This window comes from Colletotrichum phormii, assembly GCF_030913505.1.
Source record: "Colletotrichum phormii strain CBS 102054 chromosome Unknown BDP81scaffold_31, whole genome shotgun sequence".
Lineage (NCBI taxonomy): Eukaryota > Fungi > Ascomycota > Sordariomycetes > Glomerellales > Glomerellaceae > Colletotrichum > Colletotrichum phormii.
Genome location: NW_026851473.1, coordinates 211,069 through 230,171, shown reverse-complemented (window position 1 = coordinate 230,171; position 19,103 = coordinate 211,069). Strand labels below are relative to the sequence as shown.

The following is a 19,103-nucleotide window of genomic DNA, read 5'->3' as shown; positions in this document are numbered from 1 at the left end:
GGGACCTGCCTGAACAGCCCCCAAGCTGAGGTGCAGGGGTTCGTGGTGACTAAGCCAGTTTCGGGACAGTTGTTCGAGAGGCAGCAGGAGCTCCTGTAAATGAGATACGAAGCTCCCGGACCTGATACAACAAAGGCAATTGGCCATCTGTCCACCACGAAGCAACTTTGCTTCTTGCCCAAACATCACCGCGAGCTTCCCGTGTTCTTGCCGAACTATCTTTACCGCCATCAACAAGGTGCAGACGGAACCCGGATGACCCACCGGCTGTAAGCCGCTTTGCGCTACCTGGACACCTTACCGAGAACCAAGGGTACGTAATCGCGATCCATCAATCGGGGTAGCTATTCCTATCGGTTTCATGTTTCACGCTACCTTTCCTCTGGCCACCATCTTCTCTTTCGCAAAGTATCGAGACTGATCGCAACTTTTGGACAGAGCTCTAACATCGCGTCACGATGCAATTACGAGACATGGCGCCTTCGTCGGCGCTCGTGGCTTCTTTGCTGGTTATCCCACAGCTCGCTTCTGCCTTCTACTTGCCAGGTGTTGCGCCCACCTCTTACAAGAAGGGCGACGTCGTTCCTCTCTACGTGAACAGCATCAAGCCAGTCGCCGCCCCCTCCGATTCCCGGTTGCACTCAATCGTTTCCTACGACTACTACCACCCTGGCTTCAAGTTCTGCGAGCCCGAACCCCGTCCCGAGTATGTGTCGGAGAGCCTGGGCAGCATTCTCTTCGGAGATCGCATCATGACCTCGCCATTCGAGCTGCGCATGAAGAACGACGAGAAGTGCAAGCCGCTTTGCATCCAGAAATACCCCCCGGCGGCAGTCGGTTTCGTCAAGCGCCGCATCGAACAGGGTTACAGCTTGAACTGGCTTGTGGACGGCCTGCCTGCTGGACAGCAGATCTACGATGACTTCACGAACACGACTTTCTACAACCCCGGATTCTTGATGGGCGGCGAGGACGAGAACGGCAACGTCATCTTCAACAACCATTACGATATCAACGTCGAATACCACGCCGTCAATGGCGATCAGTCGCAGCTACGCGTCGTCGGTGTCGTTGTCGAGCCGAGCTCGCGTGCGTACCCCGGTCTGCTCGACTGCAATAACCAGATGGAGCCCATCATCTTCGAGGAAGACGGCACTGAGAAGGAGGTCAAGTTCTCGTACTCAGTGTTCTGGATTGAGTCTAAGACAGCTTGGGCTACCCGTTGGGACAAGTACTTGCACGTATTTGATCCCAAGATCCACTGGTTCTGGCTTGTTGACACCGCGATTATCGTCATCATTCTGATCCTCACGGTCATGTCCATCCTGGTCAGAGCTCTGAAGAAGGACATCGCGAGATACAACCGCCTTGACCAGATTAATTTGGACGACCTCTCTGGTACTTCGGCACTCGAAGATGGAGTACAGGAGGATTCGGGATGGAAGCTAGTCCACGGAGACGTGTTCCGCAACCCGTCGAATCCTCTTCTACTCTCGGTTCTGCTCGGAAACGGTGTTCAGCTCTTCGTCATGACAGGCTTCACCATCTGCTTCGCCCTCCTCGGCTTCTTGTCGCCCTCCAACCGTGGGTCCCTCGGAACGATCATCCTTCTCCTTTACACTATCTTGGGCTTTGTCGGCGGCTACATCTCTGCGAGAACATATAAGTCGCTGCAGGGCGAGAAGTGGAAGATGAACATCGCGCTGACTCCGATTCTGGTGCCGAGCATCGTGTTTGGGGCCTTCTTCTTCCTCGATCTCTTCCTCTGGGCGAAGCAGTCTTCCGGTGCCGTGCCCTTCACTACCATGCTGGTGATCATTGCCATCTGGTTCATCTTGTCGGTGCCGCTCTCGTTCGCAGGATCCTGGATGGGTTTCCGCGCAGCCCCCGTACGGGCGCCTGTCAAGACCAACCAGATTCCTCGCCAGATTCCTCCTGCCACCTCCTATCTCAGACCGATTCCGAGCATGCTCATTGTCGGTCTCCTGCCCTTTGGCGCCATCTTCGTCGAACTCTACTTCATCATGAGCTCCGTCTGGTTCAGCCGTATCTACTACATGTTCGGCTTCCTGTTTCTCTCGTACGGCCTCATGATTGTCACGACTGCTGCCGTTACCATTCTCATGGTGTACTTCTTGCTCTGCGCTGAGAACTACAACTGGCAGTGGCGATCCTTCCTTGCTGCTGGCATGAGCGGTGGTTACATCTTCCTCAACTGCCTTTTGTACCTGTTCACCAAGTTGAACCTGAGCAACCTGGCCGGTACCGTCCTCTACGTCGGCTACAGTGCTCTGATCTCGTTCCTGTTCTTCATTCTTACTGGTAAGCTTGTCTATCACCCCTCAGGTTTTACACACACTAATCTTGATTCGCAGGCTCCATTGGCTACTTTGCAAGTTGGTGGTTCGTCAGGAAGATTTACGCCTCCATTAAGATTGATTAAATGGCATTGCATTCGGGCGTTGACATGCGGCGACAGGTTCATGCTATTGTATCAATGTTATTGTACGAATACTCACTCTCGTCCCGCGAGCGTTGCATTGTAGTATTGATGACACGCTTTGGCCTAGGAGCAGAGCGCGGTTGGTCATGAGGTTCCAAAAAAATGATTTTCTTGTTAGATGGTAGACGGCAGGGATTGGTAGACGGGAGCGAGCTGCCTCCAGCTTTTAGTAAAACAACAGCGCATGTACAGTTCTCTTCATATTTAGGTGTCATGTGTAAATTGTGTTGTACATATTTTTCGTGAAATGGCTCGCTAGCTACTCGTCAGCTACTCGTCGTCATCGTCATCGTCCATGAGACTCGTAAACTGGAACTGCTTGCTCTTGCCAGCCGAGGAGGCGCCAGCACCAGCGCCAACAGCCACACTGTCGCGCCGGTACGCCTCCTGCTGCTCGCGGCGGATCTTCTCCATCTTCTCCGCGTACTCCCGGTTCTTCCTCTCCGTCTCGGCCTTCTCCTGCTCCTCGCGGACCTTGCGCTCCTCCTCCTCTTTCCGCTTCGCCTCGGCAATCTGCTGCGGATCGTAGCCGCGGGGATCGGTGCCCGAGTCCGCGAGGTTCTGGTACATGGCCATGGCGCCGCCGCGGATCATGCCCTCGCTCGGCCAGGGCACGAAAATCTCGTTGAAGTGGGGATTGAGGTGGTTGCGGAGGCCGTCGGGCAGCGAGGTTGCGGTGGTTTGCTGCGTTCCTTGGAGGTCCTGCGAGCCGCCGACGGGGCTGCCGTTTGCCGCGCCCGAGGGGCCTGGGGTTTGGCTCTGGCTTGGTGTCGGGGCGGCGCTTACGGGTTGGCTCTGGGAGCCGTTGGCACCGGGGGTGTTTGGGTTGGTGGTCATGCTTGCGTTCGGGTCTGGGCCAGGAGAGCCCCCGCCGGTGGCGAGGCCCCCGTTTGTGAGGGCGGCGGGGGGGAGGGTGGTTTTGCTGATGCGGCGGGCATAGTTGAGAAGCTCGTCGTACTTCACGGGGTAGTTGGGCCCATCGGGGTGGACTGTGATTTGGGTCGTGGTGATGTCCTTGCGTGTTGTTGCTAAGCTGGAAAGGGTCTCTCGGATCTGGGTGTCGAGAGAGGATGTTGTGGCTCGGAGTCGCTGCAGACGGAGGTTGTTGTTTTGATGGATTTGAACTATGGTCGTGGGGTTAGCTTGGTCGCCTGGCAGCTTGTGCCGGACGTAAGCTTACCATCATCGAGTCCTTTTGTGAGGTCATGGTCTGCTTCATGGAGATCCAATGCCTGCTTGGCGTGGGGATGATACTTGGACACCGACTCAATCAGAACGGCAAGAGCCTTTTCAACGCGCTCGAAGCGCGCGTCAATAATCTTGTCCATGATTGTGGTCGGAAGTTCGTCGATCGGCCGACGTCGCTGGTCGAGCTGTTGGTGTGGAGGAGAGGATTTGGGTGCAAGGCTGAGCTGAGTTCCGCTAGGCCGTAACGTGGCTCCACCCAACGCAGCCCGCCTATTGGCTCAAGTTTTCAATGTTCGCTCCCAGCCTGTAGCCTGAGGCGCATTGGAAATCCGGCCGGCTTTTCCCGCTAAGAAACTCGCGCAACACCACCATTCCTTCACGACCTCACTCTTTTGCATCTGCAATTGAATACCCCACAGTTCGTTCGCACGACCACCATATTCAAGATGCCTTCTCCCGTAAGTCAAATTGCTCCCGGGGCGCCTAATCTCATGCTTGACGCCCCTAAGTCCTTCAGACATGAGGAAATTCTGACAAAACTGCGATCCAGGCCCGCGTCGGTACTCTGTACCCTGCCTTCCGCAGCAAGTTCGGCCCCAAGTACGTGGAACGATACCCTTACGATCGATACGTCCCGACTACGGCTGGGAATATCCTCTCGAATTCCCCAGGCCGCGAGACGAATCCCACACGACAAACGAAGGACCGACAGAACAGTGGACTGACTGGTCAACTCTAGGTACAACACGATCCCCAACATTGGTGGCTGGACCATTGCCTCCGTCGTTAAGCTGTGAGTTGCCCTTTGGACTTTTCGCCTGGCATCCGGAGGCCACAATCCCGACTCTCGGCGCAAGTGCAAACTGCCATTGCCACTTTCGGCCAAACACGGCATTGCAGAAGATGGCATAGGTCGATGGAAGGACACCGGATGCCGCCATTCGACAGGAACAAACACAATTGAAAGACTCGGGATGCTCTTACTGACATCCTTTGCTAGCGGAACCCGCGCTGCTGGTTTCGGTGCTACCGCCGGTGTTGCCGCCCTCTTCTACACCTCCGGCATTCCCAGATTCCAGAACGATATCCTTATTGTAAGGCAGACACGGTCTATGAATTGGATTCGCTTGATAGCTAATTCCTTCTACAGAAGATCCCCATTATTGGCCCCAAGTTCGCCAAGGAGGTCCCCCCTGCCTCTGACAACGTGAGCCTCCCTCGAAATTGTAAGCTGCCAAGTCGCCATGCTAACATTGGACTACTAGCCATTCTAAATGCATTTTATGATCCGGCTATGCTTTTCTAATACTGAAAATGGGGTGAGCATGGTTGAATGATGTGTTGGGATGGAGGGATGTCCACCCTTCGGGGCTTGTATAAAAGATACAATAGACTCTTTGACTTTAGTTGATGTGTGTGAATAAGGCAGTGATTCAAAACCTGAACACGCCCTCATGCGTTATGACTTTGCTCTATATCATCTCATGGTAAATCACTGGCAGGAGCAGTTTTGTTGTGAAGTCGAATTGCCCCTTTCATAGACCAGCAGCTTAATCACTGGGGCCGTGCGCAAACAGTGCGAAGACGCGTAATTGCTCCATCCTCGCCAATTGATGAACTGTTCACTTTCTTTCACCTCACTTGTCTGTGTAAGAGAGCGTTTGCTGCAGCAAACAACACTCATTGCTTTCCCAAAGTCAAGGCACATTCATCTTTTTTCTGACACTCTTTTCAGTTTGACTCCTTCCCTCCTTCCATATCTTGAGTGATCACATCTCGACAACACCGACAAGAACACGCAGCCAGTCCCCTCAATCTCATCTGCCCTTCCTGGCACCTCACATCAAGGATGAAGGCCGTTGAAGCCTTTGTTGACGGACTCAACATCCTGTCAGTCGTCGTTCTTTACTCTCTACTATGGCTCATCACTCCCAAGATGCCCAACCCTGACCCCTCGGGTCCCAAGACAAACAAGATTTATGATGTGCTTATGCGCGTCTCGTACATCATCATGTTCATCTTCGGTTGGATCTGGTGCAGCAATGTCATGGCCCAAGTTAACAAGCCATACCTAGTGAGCCCAATTTTCAACCCTCATATTGGCTCACTCCCTTTTACTCACACAAACCAGGATGAGATCTTCCACATTCCTCAAGCCCAGAAGTTCTGTCAGGGAAGATGGAACGAGTGGGATGACAAAATTACCACCCCTCCCGGCTTGTAAGTCGGCATTGCCTTTGACGTCGATTCCCTCCTCAGCTAACAAATCTCCAGGTACATCTTGTCCAAGTATTACCTACAAGTGATGATGAGACCCGGCTGCTCCGTCCTCGACCTCCGGGGCGTCAACATCATCGCCGTCCTCGGCGTCGGCATCCTCGCAACCCACTGCCGCCACCTCCTCGAGACCCGTCGCCCCAACGCAAACTCACCGGCACCACCAGCCGTGCTTTCCTTCCACTCGATTCACTTGGGCTGGAATATCGCCCTCTTCCCCGTTCTCTTCTTCTTCTCAGGTCTGTACTACACTGACGTCGTCTCAACCTTGTCGGTCCTTGTCGCCTACTATCACCACCTCCACCGCGTCCGCGAGGAGCGCAGCTCTTTCTTGAGTGACTGGACTACCATTGTCCTCGGCGTCTTGACGCTTGTCATGAGACAGACTAATGTCTTTTGGGTGGTCGTGTACATGGGCGGCTTGGAAGCCGTCGCCGCTGCAAAGTCTCTGCGCCCTGATCCGGTGGCCAAGCCTAGTATGACAACACTTGGCGAGGTTATGAAGTTCTACGCATGGAGGTACTCTGTCGGGGATGTCCACGATCCGCCTCTAAACACTGCCTGGCCAGATGGTAAGCCTGCTAAAACACGATTGTAAGGGGTTCTGCTAACACAACCAGACTTGTTCTTTTCCGCCCTGAGCATCGGCATCGCGGCCCTGGCAAACCCTCTTCGCGTACTAAAGAAGATCTATCCGCACATCATCACGATAGCCCTCTTCGCCGGCTTTGTTGCCTGGAACGGCGGCGTTGTACTCGGTATGTATCACTGCTCAACTCGAGTAATACATGGACTAACATGTCGTCAGGTGATAAATCCAACCATGTCGCAACAATCCACCTCGCCCAAATGCTCTACATCTGGCCCCTCTTCGCTTTCTTCTCCTTCCCTATATTTCTTCCTTCCGCCGTGGGAGTCCTCCGTTTCGTCCATGGTCTCTACTGCACCATCTTCAAGTCAAGCGCAACCAACCCTCAAGTATCTAACAACAGTACCCCCGGTCGCAAGCACGCTCTCGGCGGACTTGCGCAAGACAGCTCCTCAAAGAAACAAAAACTCCAAAACCAAGACTCGACAGAACAACACACCTCAGCAACCACCCCCTCAGCTTCCCTCATCCTCACCGCCGTCCAAAACCTTATCGGATCCAAACTCTACAACCTCCTCCTAACACCCGCCCTCATCATCCTAACCCTCCTCGTCGTCAGATTCAACACCATCATCCACCCCTTCACCCTCGCAGACAACAGACACTACATGTTCTACATCTTCCGCTACACGATCCGCCGCCCGGGCCTGTTCCGCTACTGCCTCGTCGTCCCCTACACCCTCGCCCGCTGGCTATGCTGGGACGCCCTCGGCGGCTGCGGCCAGGGTGGGTTCCTCTCGGACCACACTGTGGATTGCTCGGGGCGGTACACCGCGCTTCGTCCCGGACCATGGCAGAATAACCCATTTAGCACCACAACCCCATACAGCGAAGGAAAGCCCCCAGCAACAGAGCCCTTGGACGACTCTGAACCCATCACAGCCGCAGAAGGAAAAGAGACCAAGGATCGTCACAACCCGTACGCGATCATCACTCTCGCCGATCAGACCTCATACACAACAGAACCAACCGCCTCGTCAACCGCAATCCTCCTCCTCCTCGCAACGACCCTCTCGCTCATGACGGCTCCCCTCGTCGAACCGCGCTACTTCATCCTCCCCTGGGTCTTTTGGCGCATCCTCGTCCCGGCGTGGAAGCTCCACGATCACGCAGGCACATATCCAGCGCTATCAAAGATGGAATGGGTCCCTGTTCTAGGCTCGTTGGTCAGGTTCGGGAAGAAGTTTGATATGCGACTCGTTCTGGAGACTCTCTGGTTCGTGCTAGTCAACTTAGTTACCATGTACGTATTCCTCGCCAAGCCGTATCTGTGGAGAGCAGAGGACGGCAGGGTCTTGGAAAATGGTCGGATGCAGCGGTTCATGTGGTAGAGGTATCGGCCTCTCATGTTAGAACATCACCATCTCGTGGCTGATCATCACAAAAATATGGACAAGAAATGAGGTAGAAATACTGTTATGTGGATTCTTGTCCAGTTGTCTTGCTCAGCTTGATGCTTTTCTCTTGCACTCTCACGTGTGCTCTAACCCTTTTTCAGGTTGCTAGTTGTTTCGAAAAAAAGAAAAGGCATAACCCTTCCAAACGCCAGTGACCTCATAAGTATGAGGATTCGTTCAATATGTTCCCTTCCCGGATGTATCGTGAAGGGGGCTCGTTGATGATGCCGTTTCCCTGGTCCCACCTATATACCCAAATCATGTTTGAAAGCCCTCGTCATGTCTGATCATTCTTTCGATCATCCGTTTCGCCATCATCCGTCATCATTGCCGCCGTCGCCACGGTCGTTAACTTCTATAAACTCAGTCGATCCAGACTCAGGCCGTCGTTACTGCGCACCCTTCGAACGACGCCTAGCTTGAAGAACTTTTCCTCGCCACCGGCGGTTCGTCCTCCGATATACCACTTATCGGCACCCAACACATCGCGGAATCCCTCGCTACTGCTGTCGCTTCCGCGCCGTCGGTTCGCGCTGCCGGGAATGGGGATGCCCCCGCGCGGGGAATGTAATGGGTATTGGTTCACGACTCCTGATGCCGACCGGGTTGTCGAGTTGGCGTTCGCGTTATTTCCACCGCTACTTGGGGATGTGTTCGAGGAGATGGCTCGTGGCGCTGAAGCGGCGGACTGTGTGGCGTACGATGACGATGATGTCTGTGTGGTGTGCTTGTTCGGTTGTTGTGATGATAGCGCCGCCGCCGAGGGAGACTGTTGTCTAAAAGAGTTGAAGAAGGTGGAGAGGAAGAAAGGTCGTTGAGAAGGCATCGTGAATGTACCGGACGGCGATGTCATCGGTCGCCTTTGCCGTGTTGTAGTAAGTAGTATGCGTAGTATGCACCCGGTCGTGCGTGTGTCGTTGCAGAAGAGGGAGGAGATTGCCGTGTTTTGACGGAAGACGTGACGGGGAGGTTCCGCCGACGAAAGGGTAAAAAGCAAGCGCTTCGGTTGGGGACCCCTATTCTCTGGTATGATATCCTTCCAGGTTGCTGGGGTTTATACTGTCATCCGTGCCCGAGCCGGGTCGATCCTGGGGCCAGACGTCCAAGCTTGCGCTGCAAAACGGTTTCGCACGGGGAAGAGAAATGAGGAGCCGCAGCGAGAAGGGCACTCAGACTCGGGATTCCGTTGTTTGTCGGCTCGTCAGTGTGTAGAAACGTCGTTCCGAGAAACTAGTAGCGATGAGTGTAGGAGCGTCGTTATCGTGGGTGATATATGGTGTTTGGCGGGGTGAAGAGCCAGTCTCGATCCTGCGCGCGGTATTTCGATCGCGGAAGCGCCTTGGGGTGGACTCGGATGAGTGATCGGCGTGGAGGTGCAGGCTTGCAGCACAGGCGCGATACGGGCGGGATGGATGGGGATGGGGAAGTTGGCTGACTGAGTCTTCGCTGCGGGATGCTGCTGTACGTTGGGAAGAATGCGGCGTGCGTCGGAGTGCTTCGCGTGTGCCCTGGTTCTGGCTGTCGAGCGTCGAGTCAAGTCGCAGTGGGGGAGGGCGGTCGAGTAGGCATCGGATGCAGGTTTGTGTGAGATAAATCCTGACGTCGACTCACTTGTGGCCCGCCAAACTGGATGTGGGAGGGGTGTGAGAGCCAGGGGGCGAGCGGAAGAGTCGGCTGGAAAAGGAGTGGTGATGGCAGATGGGAGACTCTGGAGTGAAGGGGGGACCTCTCACTCGCAGTCTGCAGAGTCGCAAGACTGCCCTTTCCCCCGTTCGGCCAATCCCGGAATCCGGATGTTGGGCCTGGCGACCGACTGGCGTGCACGAGCCTGGATCCACAGTGAGTAATGACCGGGTCGCCATAGGTCCATTTGAGGACTTGGTCAAGAGTCTCGAGACTTTTCCCCTCGGGTCCTGTCCCGGCGTGAGGGGGAAGGAGATACGTACCCACCTGTACCGACCAACGCCGACCTTGTGGGGTTTCGGCTTCTTGGGAAAGTCGGGGCAGGAATGGAAGCCACCGGCCTTTCCTTCGTCCACTCAAATCCGCTGCTTATCTTATCTTATCCGAGGTCAATCAACCATCACCTCTTTCCATCAGTCATTTCTCTCAGTTGTCGAATCTGCCTGCATCCTGAATCCTCTTCTAAGGTATCCGAACTATGCCGTGACATATCCGTAGACTCAGTTGAATGAACTATCTCCACGTCTTGGTCTTCTTGGGTAGCATCTCCAGGATCTACCTATTGGAGGTTTGCTTCTCTCAAAGCCTACAGCGCTGTCTGTCACTCTCAAAGTCTGATTCCTCCCCCTCCAAAACCATTAGTTTCCTGTCCAAAGGTTATCCCCACACACATATACACACCTTGACACCATCGACCAAGATGCCTGCTCCTTGCTGTTTGTACATGATCTGATAATTCAAAGCCCGTTTGATTCAGATCCCGTCCTATTCGCTGGCTCCGGGTAAGGCTCACCAGCGTCACGCAGATCTGGAACCGAAACGCCAGGAGAGACGCAGGCTCGCAGCGGCACAGCTGCGCAGGATTTCCACGTGCAGCCACACTTCTGCACTTCGCGCCTGGTCTCCTTGGTTGGCGCGCCGCACACGTTGGTAACTCGGTTGATCGGGTGCCTCTTAGGAACCCGTTCGCTCGCCCCGAGATAGTTCAGCTTGTCAACGTGAATGATAGATCGCTTGCGGCCCGCCATGTTTGCTCCGGGAATCCTTGAGGCTGCTACCTGGCCCAAATCGCTGTGCTGCCCCATCGTCCTGGGCTTCTGGACGTATCCGTAGTCACTGAACCTACAAAGCCATTCCCCAACCGCGGCGCCTAGTGTAACCTCGTTCGCCAAGCGTCACGAGACGTACTGTCTCCGCCGTCCTTGGCCCCTTGGGTCAGGTTTCGGTACGGGATATCAGGTATTGTAGCATCAAGGCGACGTCAGAGTGAGAATGCATTCTCTTGTTCGCAGCAACAGCACCAAAACTGTAACCTTACCACCAAAAGAGGCCCGTCGCCTTGGGAAGAGGGTTTCATTGGTCTTCTCATCTGAAGTCGCCGACCTGTTGCAACACCCACCTATTTTGATCTCTCGCGTCTTGACTTTACCCCTCGGTTCAGCTTCACCTTGCAGCCGTTCGTCGCCTATTGCCCATATCCGGGCACAAGCATTTTCGAATCGCGGTTTGACCCGATGTCAGCAGAAAGAATCCTCTTTGAGCAACTATCGTATGACCGTCTCACAACTTGTCCCTCCTCGGCCATCCTTCCCGTAGAACCAAGCCCGACGGGTTTCCGTCGAACCCCTCTCTGGCCGAGTCAGTTCCGTCTACCGGGACCTTCCCTCTTTGAGCGTCTCATCCGGTCTCTCTCTCCCTCTCTCCAGGTTTCTTTCGATCTGATCTTATCTTGCGATAACTGTCGTCAAATGCTTTAGAAACTTGCGGGGTTCTGCGGGGTTTCGCGGGGTTGTTTAGGCGGGATGCAAGCCACACACCAAGCCACCCCCCCCCCCCCCCCCCCCCGGCAATTTCTGACCTTTGGTATGCAACAACCCCTCGCAAATGGTTTGGCAAGAAATCAAACAAAACATGGGTACGCAAACGGAATGGTACAGAGTAAGATACTCATTACGGCAGCGCTGGGGGTTCTGCCAAAGACTATTAGATCTAATCCCTTGCGCCTGCAAAAGGCACATCAACCATGGGTATCTGCTGTCGAGGCTTTGAAATCCATCTCCAAGAGGACATGGCTAATTCTCTAGCAAAACCACATCCTTGGGTACAGGTAGGAATGACTGTGGCCATGAAGACGGCTTGAGTGATAATAAGGTAGTTCTAGTTAGAAGATACTGATCGATGCTAATCTCATTCATCGCTTCGTACATGCCCATCCCATTGCTTAAGTTTCCATCTCAACGCGAAGCTTTTTGTTGTACGCGCGGACTAATGTTTAACCCAGTATCATGTAGAGATCATGACTACTCCGGCCACAGACGCCGGTATTCTGCCAGATCCAACAAGGAAGGAATACTTTACAGTACCGTGCCCGAGTTTATGTGTATTGGAAAATAGACAAAAAGAGAAAAAGAAAAGGAAAGGAAATACGCTTCTGTTTTGTAGTAATATTATCCATGAACTAGGACATCGGCCGGAAACTAGAGTTTCCTGGCGTTGTTTTGAGATGTATGTGTCGGATTGGAAGCCCAATTCGACCGTGAGTAAGGATAGAGCAGGGGCCACCTCGAGAGGGTACAATTACACCTCGACGGTCCACTCAACCTCCGGTTGGAATCTCCCTTCTACTCCTTACGCAGAATCAATCAATACAGAGATATTGATACTTCGTCACCCCCAGGACCCTACGGTTCGAACCAATATCCCTGTGATAGGGATACCAACAATTCTATTCCTGATGCCATGCAGGCAGACTGAGAGTGCGACAGTGACATTAGTCTTGTGAGGCTACACCGAGACAATCAAATCTTTCCTTAGGGTGGCACGCTGATCTCACCGACACATCCTTCTGGATCGTGGCAAATGCCCCAAATAGTCTGCCTTGCACAAGTCTTACTTTACAACTGCCAAAAGTAGAATTGGCCATCCGTGAGGGTGTGTCAGCTGCACCTCTCCAAATCCTCCCTTAGGCTGGATGGCAAGGCTCTCGAGCCTCAAAATGGGGGTGCCTTCCCCCAAGTATATAAACCTGTGACTGAATTTCTGGAAAACTCAACATCTACAATCGAGTAACGATGGCTTTCCGCATTTGCTTCTGAGCACTCCCGACGCGATGGGCATCGCAACGTCAGGTACACTGGCCATCTTGGCTATATTCATGACTTTTCAAATCGTCTATTTCGGTATCGAATTCTCCTTCCATCTCTTTTCCCCCAAGAAGATGACCCAGAGATGGTTCGTTCTCTTCCAGTACTTGATCGCACCAGTGTCCATCGGAATATTCGGCCTCATATTGATCCCAAATATCTTCAGCATTGACAAAAAGAGTGACGGAGACGTGTTTGCATTCAATACGACTAGCAATCACACCTGTCAAGCTGATATTGATGCGGACATAGGAGGGTACGGCATACGCATCGCTATCTGGGCACAGGGATTCGTCATTTTCTTCATCGCCCTTGCTGGGACATTCCACTCCAAGGTCACGGGTGCTAAGGAAATTGGTGCTGGCCTCATCATTACGCACTTTTCCTTGGCTGTTGCTCTTATGGTCCAACTGAATCAAACTAAAAAGCAAAATCACGAGACACACAGCATACTCACCTCGGCGAGTGCAATTCTTGGCGCCATGATTCTCGACTCTCAGAACAGCGCTCTTTCAATCCTCCTAATTACCAAAGAAACTCTCGCATCCAGGTGGCAAGTCGGCATAGTGATCTTTTGCCAAGCTATGAGTCTGGTGCTCATACCGATCTTGGTTAAGGGATTCCTCCGAGAACTGCCGAACCCGCTAGCTAATGACGGCTGCAACCACATCCAGGTATTTTGGTGGGGAAGACTGCGGAGCTTTCCTTACGACGACGATGTCAAGTGTGACGAACCAATTGCTTTCTGGATTTACTACACCTTCAGATGCATCCTCTACATTCAGAGTAGCTTTCATGCGCTCATGAACACGCAAATCTTCCACGAAGCCAAAAAGGATCCAGCTTGCATCCTCAAGGGAATCACGCACCCATCGCTAGGCAAAGACGCAGACCGTGCCTGGAATAGATCCTGGCGCGGGAGACTCCGAGCTTGGCTTGGAGCACACTCACAGGATGTGAAATTTGGCCCATACCCGACGACGGTATCACTCATGTACATCGTTTATGGACTCTTGATGGTGACCGCCATGGCCGCCGCGGAGATGACGATAAGTGGCAAGAACGCAATTTTTGAAGAAGAAGAAAAAGAAGACGATCAAGTACTGTCTACCGGCCAGATCATAGCAATTGTTGTTGCTGCTGTGACAATTGCCCGAGGACTGTGGCTTTTCTTCACGCTGTTCATCAAGGATGGGAATATTAAGAAAATTACACAAGGATTGGACTCCTTCAGATGGCCACTACACTTCGGGTTTGACAATTGAGAGCGTCTCAGAGTGTACTTCCAACAATTATTTATGGGATCAAGAGTTGAAGGATCGTGAGATATGAAGAGGGGAACTTGTTGCTAAAAAAGGCTAATGGTAATGGAAGCTTACAACATACTGCGATTCTGTTCCGGGGATAAGTTGACAGAGAACTTGGTCGTTGTGGTCTGGTTTCCACACGCCCGCGGCCCAAATACCTTAATGGGATGTTTGTACTTTCCTAGACTCAGCCATAAGATTAATAAGAGTAATAGAGGCATGGCTGATGCATAAATGTAATCATTGAGAAAGCATACGGAAAGCAAGGATTTTTTAGTCTTCTGGAATGGATTGTATGTCAATTGAGAAAGAAACGCCTGCTGGCATCAAGATTGAGGCAGGAGCCCGGTTCTTGAACTTCAAGGCCCCCGCCTTCCGTGCCGATGAAGGGAAAGGCCCACTTCCGGCCGAGTTCCAGGGCCCGATCGCGATCTGCAAGCAATTGAGCCACATCACGTGGTCGGACGAGCATCGGCCGAGGCTCAGCTACCCATTTCTAAGCGGAAGATTCGAGAAGGCAATGACAGCCCGCAAGTCCCGGGCGAAGGTGGGGTCGGCGGGTAAGCGACCCTTCCATCGGCGCGGGCTGGCGGGGGTCCCGCGTCCAACGTCCACTGAAGTGGTGACAGTAGCCAACACGCACTGCAGCAGCGGCAGCAGCAACGTTGGAGGGCAGTGAATCTTCGACTGGCACCCATCTCAACGCTTCGAGGCTGAACTGCAGCCGCCGGTGTGCCCAACGGCCTCTTCTCCACACCTTTTACCAAGCGGAATGCCTGTTTCCTCATCACCGAACCGATCCCCCTAATTGTACGCCTCAACTCGAATTGAAGCTTCCCTTCTCTCCTGCACAGTCTTCTGTCCCGGTGCTCTGAGCCTCGACATACCTCTTTCTCTCGGGCTGATTCCTGTCTCGACGACACCACTTGCCAAGGTTGCACCGTTGCATTCGGCATATACTTTGCATCTTTATTACCACGACCTGTCCTTCCAGCCCGCCGCCGAAGCCGTTCCCTCTTCTTGCTAGTCCTATATATACAACCATCCACTGGAACCATACAATTCTAACCATAATTACACATCGCAAAGTGAATAACGAAATAATGTCGAGATCAATACAGCTGAAGGAAGAAGGTAACCGCCACTTCCAGCAGGGCGACTATGCTGGCGCGGAGGCATTTTATTCCAAGGCGTAAGCTTCACCTGCACGAATTCAGAGCCAGTTCCAACCTGATCTACCTGCTGTGTACTCAGGTGCAGCTAGCCATGGCGATCACATTGACCAAGAAGCTAATCCTTGGTCTATTATAGCATCATTGCCGACCCAAAGAACCCCGCACTATACACGAACCGCGCAATGGCACGCCTCAAGCTCGAGATATGGGACTCGGTTGTCTCCGACTGCGAATCATGTCTCGGACTTGCAGCCGACAACCTCAAGGCCCACTACTACCTCTCTCAGGCCCAGCTCGCCCTCAAAGACTACGATTCGGCCCTCACAAATGCTCAAAAGGCCCACCAACTCTGCGTACAGACTGGCGATAAGTCACTCGCGGCTATCACTGCACAGGTGCTGCGCGCGAAGAAGGATAGATGGGATTGGATGGAGAAGCGCCGAACACGGGAAGCACGACACCTCGAGAACGAAGTCATTGAGTTGATGGAGAAGGAACGTGAACAAGCTGTTGCGAACGCAATGGACGACGGCGAGAAAAGGGAAGTTGAGGCCGAGTGGGAACAGAAGATTGAGATGCTGAGGACTACCTTTGAGAAGAGTCGCTCCGCGGAGGAAAAGAGACGTGAGGTGCCGGAATGGGCTATCGACGACATTAGCTTCGGCATTATGGTTGACCCTGTCCTCGTGAGTTGGTCCAATTGCTGCTTGCTTGCCGCCTACTAACACGGACTTAGACCAAGACTGGAAAGTCATACGAGAGGGCATCCATCATGGAGCACCTCCGTCGTCACCCAAGCGATCCTCTTACACGCGAGCCCCTGCTACCATCCGAGTTGCGGCCTAATCTTGGCCTTAGGCAAGCTTGTGAAGAGTTCCTCGAGGAGAATGGGTGGGCGGTGGACTGGTAATCTTGAAGAGTTGAGCTTGCATATATTGGCGGCACCCTCTGATTTCAATCATTGCATAGCACGGCGTTCATGGTCCGGTTGGTTGCGAGGAATACCGGGTTGGATACGATTTTGCAATCGCTACTGAGCGACTATAGATTTACCATTACCAAGGGAAGCTTTTCTCGGGAGCTCTATCAATACACATAACGTTTCCGCTTCCAAAGTTCGCGAGGGGGAAGGGCCATTTGGACTCGACGATGTGGTTATGTGATTTGTACGATCTAGATGCTTTTCCGCAATGGAAAGCAGCTCCCGACAAAGTTCAAGGGGGGTTTGCGAGGACATTGGTGCCATTTCTGTAAGTCTTGTGGGCTTTTTAACTGTGAAAGCTTCGACGGACACTGCTCATATAAACATTCCGAGCTAAACTTGATCATTGCGTCAAAGTTACCTACAGGCAGTGCTTCCTGGCATCGTCCGGCATAGTCGGTCCAATCGTTGTGCGCAACCTTATCTCCGTGAATACTTCATGTCTATGAGGCTTGGATTGCATTGAGATCTTTTTTTTGTAGGCTCCTTACTATCTGGGTCCGAAGAGAACGACTACCCCGCTCTCGAGGCCGGCGTTCTGTCGTGGCACACACCTCTACTACGAGTGATATTGCTGCCAGCTTGCATTCGTCCACGTCAGATCAACTCATAAGACGGCTATTCCGGAAGCAAAGAGACGTCCGGATCCTAACCAGGATGCGTCATCTTCAGTTATCAAATATCCAAGGACCAGACATGTGGCACAGAAAGAGCCATGGCTACTAAGTTTGTCAAGTACTGAGGAAAGGGTATGACCAACCAGACACTATCAGCAGGCTGCATGAAGTCTCCCTAATTACTTCCAATATACTTCATTCATCACCTCCATAATTATGAATGGGCAAAAGCTCGATCCCCCTCACAAGGGGCCTACGAAAGTCCATCGTATCCCATCAACTGCTAGATAGCATCATTGCATCCCTCTCTAGTCTTTCATAACGTTTACTCTATTTCCCTTACATCCGTATATAAATAATCCCGAAATAGAGCGAACTTAGAGAAAGACTAGAGACGGGTGTAGTGACGCCATTTAGTAGTTGATGGGATAACACCTAGGAAACTCTTACCAGCCCAAGGTGTAGTGATGCTATGTAGGATCTTTCACGAACTCGAAGTCGTGATCCACGGGAGCTGAGAGAACGGGACAGGTCCTTGTGTGCCCTTGCCTAAGGTTCTCTCCTTTCACCAAGTAGAGGTGGATGTGGTCGACGAATTTGTTGAGGAGTTCTGCAAAAGCCAACTCGATCGCCTTCGTCGCAGCCTCGACCACACATCCGGCCTTCTCTTTTGGTTGACTCTCTACGGTCCTACGGGAGACCCCTTCTCTATTCTAGTGCATGTATAGATTGACTAGAAGCAGATTATCAAATACGAGAATCATACCTAGACCGAGGTCCTGGCTTCCTCTAGATTAATTCACCCAATCAGAATAATTGAAGGCTCGTCGTCCCGGCTAAGCCTCAGATGATGCAGCCTGCCGCCTACAGCACATTACTATCCAATAAGATACACAAGTGACAGCAGTCACCTCTCATATTTGCTTCCTAGGTTCCAGAAGTAGCCAAAAACGCCAAGGTTGGGAGGCAATCACATCAGGCTGCGTCCCTACTGTGTTCGCCCAACATGCCCTTCTTCACCTCTTCTTTCGAGATCACTTTAGTCTAGATCAAGGCATGATAAAACATTGTCTCATCGGCCTGCGATTGGCACTTCTATATGTAATCATCCTGCTATATTGAAGCAAATTTCATGCTTATTCCAGCCATGCCATCTCCGCCCAAGATCTCGACATCCAATCGATTTGACGCATTATCCCAGGATGGTCACACCAAAACTCGGTCGACAACATCGCCTCCATCAACGAGGAAACATGAGGTTACGACTGTAATAACCTTACATACACATGGGAGGACGTGCAATGATTCTGACGAAGGGTGGAAAGTGGTCGACTCTAGACAAAGCAGTCCACCAGATTGCCCGACACCCAACCTTTTGGGGCATATTCTAGAGCTTTCAAGGGAACTGCCCAAGGGCTTCATTGAAGACTTACCTCATCAAGCCTATGATCATTACTTCGTCATCAGCCAGGTTTCCGGGACTGGAGACGTCAAGGTATGCATGGTAAGTCGAAACCAGTCGAGTGAAGAGACAGAGCTTAAACTGAGTTCCATGACCTGAGATCACCTCAAATCGTAAGGCCAAACAGAAGAAAATTCGAATCAAAGGGAGCGAGGCAGAGCGCCCTGAGACTGAGGAAGAGCTTGTAATCGAAGGCAACTGTCCACTCCAGCTCAGATCTTGGCTCAAGGTAGGAGAACAGTGCGGAATATGCGCCTCATGATGAAAACTGGCGCCGAAGAATTTCTCGTTCCAAGATGTCGACTATCTGCCAAGTCGATAAAGAAAGTCAAGCGTGCCGAAATCACGTAACGAGCTCCTTCTCAAGGAGTAGATGAAATGAAATTAGTCTGCGGCATGAAAGGGTAGAATGCCCTCCCGTTCAACGCCGAGTTCTTGTCTGGCCTAAATCTATCGCCTAAGCTTACTCAGAACTACATTGTTGTCTTGACTAGTAGTTCAATCAACTTGTGGAATCCAGCGCTCTCATGTTGGCTATCAGTGCAGGTGTACCACTATTAAAGCTACAGCTTACGCAGAGATTTTTCGACAATGAGCTCATCTTCTCAGAATGATATAGTAAGGTACACAAGTTGTTGCAACCTCATCCGATAGTCTAATAGGGTGAGATGAGACCATTAAGCCGGATTCGTGACTTGAGATGGGGAAAACAACACAGAC

The 19,103-nt window shown here is 52.3% G+C and overlaps 8 protein-coding genes across 8 annotated transcripts; 6 read left to right on the top strand and 2 right to left on the bottom strand.

Annotated features, from left to right (window-relative positions):
* Positions 1 to 458: 458 nt before the first annotated feature.
* Positions 459 to 2,443, top strand: BDP81DRAFT_332902 (endomembrane protein 70; the record flags this gene model as incomplete). Its single annotated transcript, XM_060585626.1, has 2 exons — positions 459 to 2,322; positions 2,376 to 2,443. The coding sequence occupies 2 exons, from the start codon at positions 459 to 461 to the stop codon at positions 2,441 to 2,443; spliced, it is 1,932 nt and encodes a 643-aa protein (XP_060439080.1).
* Positions 2,444 to 2,773: 330 nt separating this feature from the next.
* Positions 2,774 to 3,831, bottom strand: BDP81DRAFT_465582 (vitamin-D-receptor interacting mediator subunit 4-domain-containing protein; the record flags this gene model as incomplete). Its single annotated transcript, XM_060594294.1, has 2 exons — positions 2,774 to 3,627; positions 3,684 to 3,831. The coding sequence occupies 2 exons, from the start codon at positions 3,829 to 3,831 to the stop codon at positions 2,774 to 2,776; spliced, it is 1,002 nt and encodes a 333-aa protein (XP_060439079.1).
* A 174-nt stretch (positions 3,832 to 4,005) lies between these two features.
* Positions 4,006 to 5,211, top strand: BDP81DRAFT_440166 (ubiquinol-cytochrome-c reductase complex subunit-domain-containing protein). The gene is made up of 6 exons (XM_060591477.1): positions 4,006 to 4,149; positions 4,242 to 4,291; positions 4,431 to 4,484; positions 4,692 to 4,785; positions 4,842 to 4,898; positions 4,957 to 5,211. Exons 1-6 carry the CDS (start codon positions 4,138 to 4,140, stop codon positions 4,963 to 4,965), a joined length of 276 nt encoding a protein of 91 aa, XP_060439078.1. The 5' UTR covers positions 4,006 to 4,137; the 3' UTR covers positions 4,966 to 5,211.
* A 329-nt stretch (positions 5,212 to 5,540) lies between these two features.
* Positions 5,541 to 7,948, top strand: BDP81DRAFT_399709 (DIE2/ALG10 family protein; the record flags this gene model as incomplete). The annotated part of the gene is made up of 5 exons (XM_060588607.1): positions 5,541 to 5,765; positions 5,823 to 5,911; positions 5,966 to 6,540; positions 6,589 to 6,726; positions 6,777 to 7,948. The coding sequence occupies 5 exons, from the start codon at positions 5,541 to 5,543 to the stop codon at positions 7,946 to 7,948; spliced, it is 2,199 nt and encodes a 732-aa protein (XP_060439077.1).
* A 421-nt stretch (positions 7,949 to 8,369) lies between these two features.
* On the bottom strand, positions 8,370 to 8,840 carry BDP81DRAFT_399708 (uncharacterized protein; the record flags this gene model as incomplete). The annotated part of the gene is made up of 1 exon (XM_060588606.1): positions 8,370 to 8,840. The coding sequence occupies one exon, from the start codon at positions 8,838 to 8,840 to the stop codon at positions 8,370 to 8,372; it is 471 nt and encodes a 156-aa protein (XP_060439076.1).
* A 3,831-nt stretch (positions 8,841 to 12,671) lies between these two features.
* BDP81DRAFT_440157 (uncharacterized protein) lies at positions 12,672 to 14,472 on the top strand. The gene has a single exon (XM_060591476.1). It carries the CDS (start codon positions 12,807 to 12,809, stop codon positions 14,103 to 14,105), a length of 1,299 nt encoding a protein of 432 aa, XP_060439075.1. The 5' UTR covers positions 12,672 to 12,806; the 3' UTR covers positions 14,106 to 14,472.
* A 340-nt stretch (positions 14,473 to 14,812) lies between these two features.
* On the top strand, positions 14,813 to 16,545 carry BDP81DRAFT_385128 (U-box domain-containing protein). The gene is made up of 3 exons (XM_060586969.1): positions 14,813 to 15,339; positions 15,459 to 16,008; positions 16,059 to 16,545. Exons 1-3 carry the CDS (start codon positions 15,251 to 15,253, stop codon positions 16,230 to 16,232), a joined length of 813 nt encoding a protein of 270 aa, XP_060439074.1. The 5' UTR covers positions 14,813 to 15,250; the 3' UTR covers positions 16,233 to 16,545.
* Positions 16,546 to 17,950: 1,405 nt separating this feature from the next.
* Positions 17,951 to 19,026, top strand: BDP81DRAFT_138628 (uncharacterized protein). Its single transcript, XM_060581809.1, has 2 exons — positions 17,951 to 18,425; positions 18,484 to 19,026. The coding sequence occupies exons 1-2, from the start codon at positions 18,054 to 18,056 to the stop codon at positions 18,643 to 18,645; spliced, it is 534 nt and encodes a 177-aa protein (XP_060439073.1). The 5' UTR covers positions 17,951 to 18,053; the 3' UTR covers positions 18,646 to 19,026.
* Positions 19,027 to 19,103: the final 77 nt, after the last annotated feature.

Bases quoted from the DNA above. Each gene is read 5' to 3' on its own strand.
- BDP81DRAFT_385128 (XM_060586969.1), top strand. From the start codon at position 15,251: ATGTCGAGATCAATACAGCTGAAGGAAGAAGGTAACCGCCACTTCCAG. The intron at 15,340-15,458 runs GTAAGCTTCACC...GGTCTATTATAG, and splicing joins GAGGCATTTTATTCCAAGGC to CATCATTGCCGACCCAAAGA. The intron at 16,009-16,058 runs GTGAGTTGGTCC...ACACGGACTTAG, and splicing joins TTATGGTTGACCCTGTCCTC to ACCAAGACTGGAAAGTCATA.
- BDP81DRAFT_440166 (XM_060591477.1), top strand. The intron at 4,485-4,691 runs GTGAGTTGCCCT...ATCCTTTGCTAG, and splicing joins ATTGCCTCCGTCGTTAAGCT to CGGAACCCGCGCTGCTGGTT. The intron at 4,786-4,841 runs GTAAGGCAGACA...TTCCTTCTACAG, and splicing joins TCCAGAACGATATCCTTATT to AAGATCCCCATTATTGGCCC.
- BDP81DRAFT_440157 (XM_060591476.1), top strand. From the start codon at position 12,807: ATGGGCATCGCAACGTCAGGTACACTGGCCATCTTGGCTATATTCATG.
- BDP81DRAFT_138628 (XM_060581809.1), top strand. From the start codon at position 18,054: ATGCTTATTCCAGCCATGCCATCTCCGCCCAAGATCTCGACATCCAAT. The intron at 18,426-18,483 runs GTAAGTCGAAAC...CCATGACCTGAG, and splicing joins GAGACGTCAAGGTATGCATG to ATCACCTCAAATCGTAAGGC.